This window comes from Montipora foliosa, chromosome 2, assembly GCF_036669935.1.
Source record: "Montipora foliosa isolate CH-2021 chromosome 2, ASM3666993v2, whole genome shotgun sequence".
Taxonomy (NCBI): Eukaryota; Metazoa; Cnidaria; class Anthozoa; order Scleractinia; family Acroporidae; genus Montipora; species Montipora foliosa.
In genome coordinates, this window is record NC_090870.1 from 2,823,186 (window position 1) to 2,830,685 (window position 7,500).

Sequence of the window (7,500 nt, forward strand, 5' to 3'; positions counted from 1 at the left end):
TTCCCAATGAGACTTAGTATTTTGTTGATGAATTTAGCAAAGATGGTTGTGGATTGAAATTTGAAAAAAAAAAACGTTTTTCTAGTTTTGATGTTTTATTTTGGAAAAATGGCCAATAAAGTACTATGGATGTTGATTTTTTTCAGGTGTTTATTTGATATCTTCCTCTTTAAATAAAATTCAAGTTAATATTTCACCTCATGGTAAAGGGAATAAGAAATTATTATTTAGCTGGAAAACGTTACTGAAGGTTTTTCAAGTACGTACTGAACTTTCAAATAACTAACAATTCCCCAGAGTCCTTACGTACGTAAACAAACTAGGCGCTCATTTCCTACCTGCTAATCCTAACATATCAGGGGTAGGTACCACATCACCCCAGTAACTCAATCCTGAGGTAGTTCTTTAAATGTATACCTTACTTCATTGAGCAGGGTACATGACGCTTCAGCAGTAAGCATGAATTTAATTTGTATGGTATTATCTTAGTTGTAAAATTCTACCCATAGGAACTTATCATGCAAAAGTGACTCCTTATGGAGAATAACAAAAAGGGTTTTTTCCTCTCAACTTAATTCATTGAAAAAACAGGAAAGGCCAGGAAGTGGGATGGTTGAGAGATATAAAATCTTGATTTCAGGAGAGTCAATAACAACAAAATAAGTCATTACCATCTGGTAAAGCAAGTTTTTAATATCAAGTAAGTACATTGCTTCGCATAGTTTAATGTTCAATTAAATTAAATATATTATCAAAGATGTTTTTACATCCATATTTGACACTTTGAAGAGGCCCTTATACTTCAGGGACAAAAGATAGAACAATATGAACACATATTTCAAGAAACATCGTTATGATTTATTCCTAGTGTTATATGAATTTTGATTTATTAATAATTTAATTAATTATTATAGAATTTATCAATTCCTAGATCTTAACATGATACATAGTAAAACAGGTTTTCTTGGAAAGTTAAAAAACACAACATAAATCCTACTGATTCTGTCACTACAATAAGGAATTTCATTCAGTTATAGCTACTTTTAGGCTCTTAGACAGATGATGTCGCCCAATATCCATCATGTCGAACCATAATTACTTGATTAAAATCCTGTGACCAAATCTGAAAATAACAAAATGATTATAATAACCAACAATTATTCCATGAGCCTGCATTGTCTATGAGATGGTAAATAGCCAACGAGGCATGTAGCGCCGAGTTGGCTGTAACCAGTCTCATATCCAACAAGCACGAATGGATTAAATTATTGTTTTATTAAATTCCTTAAACTCCAAAAATTTGGAAGTAAGAATTACGAACGAAGGAAGCGAGAAAACCCGAGCGAAATCAAAAAACTTGATGAAGATGCAATGTTGTGTAATACCTTGTGGTCAGACAGACGTAGGCTCATCACAAAAACATTTCTTGCCTTTTTGCGTACTTCTAAACGTCGGAATTGATCCAAACTTTCCACAAAAAAAGGGTTTTTTTCCATTTTGGCTTTATTCAGAGAGAATTTTTTCTTTCCGGGTAAGAAATTTTTAGCTTAGCAATGCTTAGCGCAATCATTTACCATATCAGGTCAAACTAAGGTATATTAGCTAATAACTGAGATTGAGTGAACCAATCAGAGCATGCGAAATGCACTATCCGAGGTTGACAATTTAATAAACAGTGATTATCCTATAGGCCTTTCATGAAACAAGACCACAAAAATTGTCCTTTTTTGATTGATGAATTTTTATTCAATTGAATTCTAGACTCTAATTTTATTTGATTTCAAGTTCTCTTGGAAAGTAGTCTAGTCCAAAGCAAAGGTGAGACCAGTTCAACTTGAAGCCTTTGTAATGACATCTTACACTCAAAACTAGGTAATTATTACCTTTTATTTGAAATACTGTCATACAAACCCTAGACTGAATCAAAGTTTCTACTTATGGCCATTTATTAGTGTGATCAAGTTCTGGCTCACAGATCAATGGATACTTCATGAACAATTTACTGAATACAAGATGTTTTCTAAACAGGTAAAAGGACAAAATTACAGCAAAAGGGAATCATCCAAAAATTAATATACCAGTGATTACACTTTCACGACTGATCTTCCATCAAAAGTCTGACAAAGTTGGACACATTGGTCATTAAATCATTAAAGAGCAGTGCAAGGGTATTGTCCCAAGCTTTGAACTTTTCAGAATATTTGAGGGTACACTGTAAAAGTTCTGTGTAATGCTCACTTACCGGTTTATCCATACAAATTAATGGTGTAGTGTATCTCTGCTGCATGGCATGTTGCTGATGAATGGCACGTGTCAATGTCTGAAAATTAGAAACAATCAAATAATCTACAAAGCTTAAAATAATTATATAAATTACCTGGTTTTCAAGCAACATGTTCTCCGTTGACTTATTACATTTTCAAAAGTCAACAGAGAACGTGTTGCTTGAAAACCAAGAAGTGTCTAATGAATTGCTAAGGGGACCCTACAGGGGATGTCAAAAGATGCTAAAGGATTGTTTTATGCATTCCCTGTAAGGCTTCCTTAAAGTCTTCATGACAGACATGATTGTATACCAAGGATTTATGTAATATGCATTTATTACAACCAAAACAATAAACAAATACTCAAATAACTGGCTGATGATCTTACTTTTCTTTTCACTGCCATATCAACTTGCAACAACTTGCCATTCCAGTCCACTAATCTCTGCAAAATGAACGTTTTTCTAAGATAGTTGTTTTAGTTTTGTCTTACAGCCACTGTTTAAATCACACTTGTGATTGAATGTTAATTCTCCAGAAACCCTAGTTGTTGGGATATTTTTATTTTCCCTAGAACCGATGTCTTTATGAAAATTGATTAGTTTAATATGCACTCAATTAATGTATGGTCCCGAGGGAAACAGTTAGTTTTGTTTTCCCAAGAGTCCTGATGTTTCCCGAGACTCGAGGGAAAACTAAACTAACTAGTTTCCCAAGGGACCAGACATTAAGTGCTTTGTTATATAGACTTTTCCTGCAACAATCGCAGCAAAACATCCAGAGCAGGCAACAACCGCGGAATTGTATCCTGGTCGGGATACATTTGAATTTGATCAGGGCCATGTGACAAAGAATCAACCAATCCCAGTGCTTGTTTTGTTGAGTGAAAGGCTAGGTATATAACAAGTGTTAATTTATTGATTTTTAGATATGTTCTTAGGTTTTGTAATTATATTCCCTGAGATTCATGCACATTATTCTTCCATTTTTCAGAATGGCTCCCAACAAATCCAAACAGTTATTGACAGCTGATGTAAATAAACGTACCATTTCTTGAACCTTCCTTGCCTCTTCAGCTGTTCTAAATGTCACAAAGCCATATCTAAAATACATTATGCAGTAACTGAAAAATCATCCAGTCAGTCATTCATGGAAGATAGAACAAGTTCATAAGGGGATTAATTTAAGAGGTACCCCTTTCAAGGAGGTGCAACATCTTAGGGTGGAGTTGCATAGATGGTAGGGTGCAAAGAAAATTCTCCAGGGTTTAGATTTCTTGCAGTTTTTGACATGACATACGACCAACACGGCCGACAAGGAAAAACATGAAAACAGTTAGAAATTTATTGTAAGACCTTTCCAAAGAATCAGCTAAGTCTTTAAACACTTCTGAAACTTCGCCACCACAAGTCATATCAAAAAGTAAATGACCATAAAAGACTTCAAACTTTTTCCTTCCCTAAGAATTAGTCTATGAAAATTAATAAACGTAAGGTAGATGTAACATCCACTCTTCTTGATACTGTATGACTTGAGGAGATCGGGTAAAACACATTAAACAAGATGGGGTTGAACAAGAAGTTGGTAATTTCAGCTCATTACTAGCGAAGCTCAACATATACCAGCAAATTTAAGAAAGCAAAAAAGTTACTTTAAAAAATTGATCACCAACATCTGCATATTAAACAAGATAAAAAAATTTATCACCAACACACTACCAACACATTAGAGGGACTTCAGAGATAATGACAGACACATCGGCCAACAGTTGACCAACAGTTGACCAACAGTTAGTCAACTGTCATTCAAGTGTCAACCATCACATTGGCTGAGTCACCTCTGACTTGTTGGTTTGATTGGATTTGTGACCAATACCGTCCCCAAGAGATCACCACTCACCCCTTGCTAGCTCCAGTTCTTATGTCTTCCACTATTCTCACATTTTGTACTTCATAACCCATTCCACCAAATAAAATTTCAAGTTGTAATTCGGTCATCTGTAAAAAGTGAAGACAGTCCTGTCATTAGATGACTCTGTGATGCAAACGATGTGAATTATTAGCATTTGATTAGAGAGCAACACCAAGTTTCAAGTTTATAATATATAACATTATGTTTGTATTTACAATACAAAACAGCCACACAGCAAAAATTAATCTGGGCAGGTTGTCTTTACCTGTTTAGAGTTAATGAATAAAAGGAGTCCAAGTCCAAATATCTGGTTTGGTTTATAAGAATATTATTTAAAGTGGTTTCTTGGGATTCAAAATTTCTATATGTAAATACCAAGTTTGTGTCATCAATGACAATCATTATCATCACACTGTATTTACCTTGCTTGGTATTCCTCGGACAAACACTCTGTTCAAAACGTAGATTCCACTCTCGGTCCAGACCTCCTGCATCTTGATTTTTAAAAAATTAATCTGAAGTAGGCAATGTTTTGACAAATGCAAATAAGTTTAACTTAACCCTTTCACCCCTAAACCGGCCTAAACCAGCCGCACTTCGTGTTTTACTCTGTCTGCCAGACGATTTTACTCGTCAATGGGGAACCCCCAGGAGTCAATGGGTTAATCACTCATTGAAAAACTATGTGCCGTTAACCTTTTCACCCTTATTTTACTCTGTCTAACACTAGAGTATTTTACTCTGTTGAAGGTCCAGAAAGTATCCTTGTTGAGAAACAGTGATAAATATTCAAAATCCTTTGAGTCTCACAACAGATTTTGGACATGTCAAGTCAACTGCTCACTTATTTGTCCTCACTGTATCAAGGCTTGAGTCACAGATCAGTTGATTCGCCATGTCCAAATTCGTTGTAAGCGAGTCTTGAAGGATTTTGAATATTTGGTTATTCATCACTGTTTCTAAACAATGGATACTCGCTGCATCTTGAAATGCGGTCAAAGAGAAATAAATCAAATCGTGTGCCATCGCTGGAGTTTGAGTGTGACAGATGTTGGAGAAGTGTGATTTTATAACAATAACTTCCAAGCCGTTCCTTTAATAATTCAGGGTTGTCAACTCTCCTGGATAATCTGAGAGACTTGAGATTTTGGATCGTATATCCCGGTTTAAAGATTACGGTGTAAAATCTCCCGATTAATTGCATAATTTTCTCGGTGAGAATCAACTTTCACAACAATAAAATTAAAAATACTGTGTTGTTTGAGTTATTTTAACATCAATTGGTGGTTTGCATCTGATGTCACGGCAGCCATGTTGGTGTACGGAACAGTGCATTAAAATGTCTTTTGGGAATTTGAGTCTATTATTATACCAAACCTGTGGAACCATTTTCTATTGTTTTGTACATCAACATGGCTGTCTCATCACGTGGATGCAAACCAAGAATAATAACAAAATTCGAATGTTTCATAAACTTCAGTAAACCGTTCATTGCTTTTCTTGGTTTTCACGTCATGCAAGTGTCATGCAAAGAAAAAAATAAAATCGCTTACAATTCCATAAATTAAGTCAAGAAATTAAGATAAGTAGAAGGGTAAAAAATAAACAGTCATGTGTCAAAGTTTTAGGGATGTGCGATATTCCAAACTCTAGTTATTTACCCACACTAGTAACTCAGACTTCATGTTGGTGTCCCTCAGAGGGACACCAATGTTGCGGCTGGAAACCAGTGGAAACATCTGGAGTTTACTTAGGCTCTCTCAAAACAATTTTTCTCTCTGCTAAACTTGAAAACATTTGCATAGACACTTTTCATAACATATTGGTATTTTCAAATTGATATTTTCATGCTCATGACATGTTTCTCAAAAGCAATCCAGATGTCACACAATGTAAAAAAATTGAAATTCAAACTGCTCAGACTATTTTCAAAACAAAGCATGCTACCAAGCTGAAAACAGGCCAGCAGATATATCTACAAAATTATGTCTTTTACCCGATGAAGGTACAACTCAAAATTTTTAATTTTAGTTTTTCTTTGACGTCACATGAAAACCGAGAATTGACAGATTGTAATTTAAGTAATGGTGTGATTGGTCCAAAATAAACCAATCAAATTAAATGTTGCAATGCAAATGACATCTTTTTGGCACATTTTTCAAATTTTTGCCTCTTGTGCCTCTTGTGTCAAATCAGGCCTGGACCAGATCGGATCAGATCAGATCGGACCGAACCAGATCAGATCAGATTGACAAAACTCAGACCAGATCAATAACACCAGACAACGTGCTTGAATTCTGTGCCTTTCTCTCTTGTGTAGTCATCTCCTCATTTATTGAGACTCATCTAAATGTTTTCTTTCTAAAGGTGATTACAGATTCCGAAGCGGAATTATGAAAGATACGATGTGACGAATTGTTGTAAATAAGCAAATTGACTGCGCGGACGCAACGGTCTTCTTTTTCAAACATGAAAACTGATGACATTTCTTTAATTTACCCCAGTCCCTTGTAATTGCACAATAGCCTGATTTAGCAACAGAATGGGAATGTCAATTGACGACGGCATACGCAGCAAAGATATCCATGTTAGGTCATATTAGAGTAGAGTAGAATCTCAACTATTCTGTAGGCTCTCCTTTCATCAACTGATGTCAATCCTTAAAAATTTGTGGGTCTAAATTAGGCTATTGTGGAATAAATTCAGTCAGGGACTGGGGTAAAGTAAAAAATAGTTGTCAGTTTTCATGTTTGAAGAAGAAGACCGTTGCGTACGCAGTCAATTGGCTTATTTTGACAATTTCAAAAATATTCATAATTCATAATTCCACTTTGGAAATCTGTAATCACCTCTGGAAAAAAACATTTCGACGAGTCTTAATGAATGAGAAGACGACTACACAAGAGACAAAGGGACAGAATTTGACTACTCTCTTCAGCACGTTGTCAGGGTGACCATCTTTGTTAGGCGGGGATTTTGTTATTGATCCAGTTTGAGTTTTGTCAATCTGATCCGATCCGATCCGATCCAATCTGGTCCACTCCGGTTCGATCCGGTCTGATCCTGGTTTTGCCAACAGCCATCAAATCACAGAAATTGGACATGTCGATTAATTTTACTTTGCTTCAAAGGGAGTCAAGTTAGGACTTAACTTCTGGGTTCCAGCTTGTAAAGACAAATACAGCTGAAAAAATTTTAAAGATTCTTGATACCATATGTCAAAGGGAGTCAGCGAGCATTTTTTTGCATATAACATGTAATATGACTTCACCAGAAATGACGTCACAAGCGTTATGACGTCATCTATCATCCCATCTCTATCAAT

At 35.4% G+C, this 7,500-nt stretch overlaps 2 protein-coding genes across 6 annotated transcripts in view; one reads left to right on the plus strand and one right to left on the minus strand.

The window, feature by feature from the left end:
• Window positions 1–136, plus strand: part of LOC137992060 (DNA-directed RNA polymerase II subunit RPB11-a-like) — a 2,359-nt gene extending 2,223 nt beyond the window's left edge. Inside the window, exon 4 of the mRNA XM_068837145.1 lies at window positions 1–136. This exon is cut by the window's left edge and continues 632 nt beyond it. The gene's annotated coding sequence lies outside the window, so the exon portion shown is untranslated.
• A 154-nt stretch (window positions 137–290) lies between these two features.
• LOC137992059 (protein boule-like) overlaps window positions 291–7,500 on the minus strand; it is an 8,359-nt gene continuing 1,149 nt past the window's right edge. Inside the window, exons 1-6 of one of the 5 annotated variants that reach the window (XM_068837141.1) lie at window positions 4,916–5,493; window positions 4,598–4,690; window positions 4,164–4,261; window positions 3,312–3,387; window positions 2,653–2,709; window positions 291–2,320 (exon numbers count right to left, since the gene is read on the minus strand). In XM_068837141.1, coding sequence (XP_068693242.1) covers window positions 2,093–2,320; window positions 2,653–2,709; window positions 3,312–3,387; window positions 4,164–4,261; window positions 4,598–4,669 — 531 coding nt within the window. In that variant the 5' untranslated portion in view covers window positions 4,670–4,690; window positions 4,916–5,493 and the 3' untranslated portion in view covers window positions 291–2,092. Of the gene's footprint in view, window positions 2,321–2,652; window positions 2,710–3,311; window positions 3,388–4,163; window positions 4,262–4,597; window positions 5,494–7,500 lie in introns of those variants that run through there. The other 4 variants (XM_068837140.1, XM_068837144.1, XM_068837142.1 and 1 more) reach the window with 4 other exon arrangements.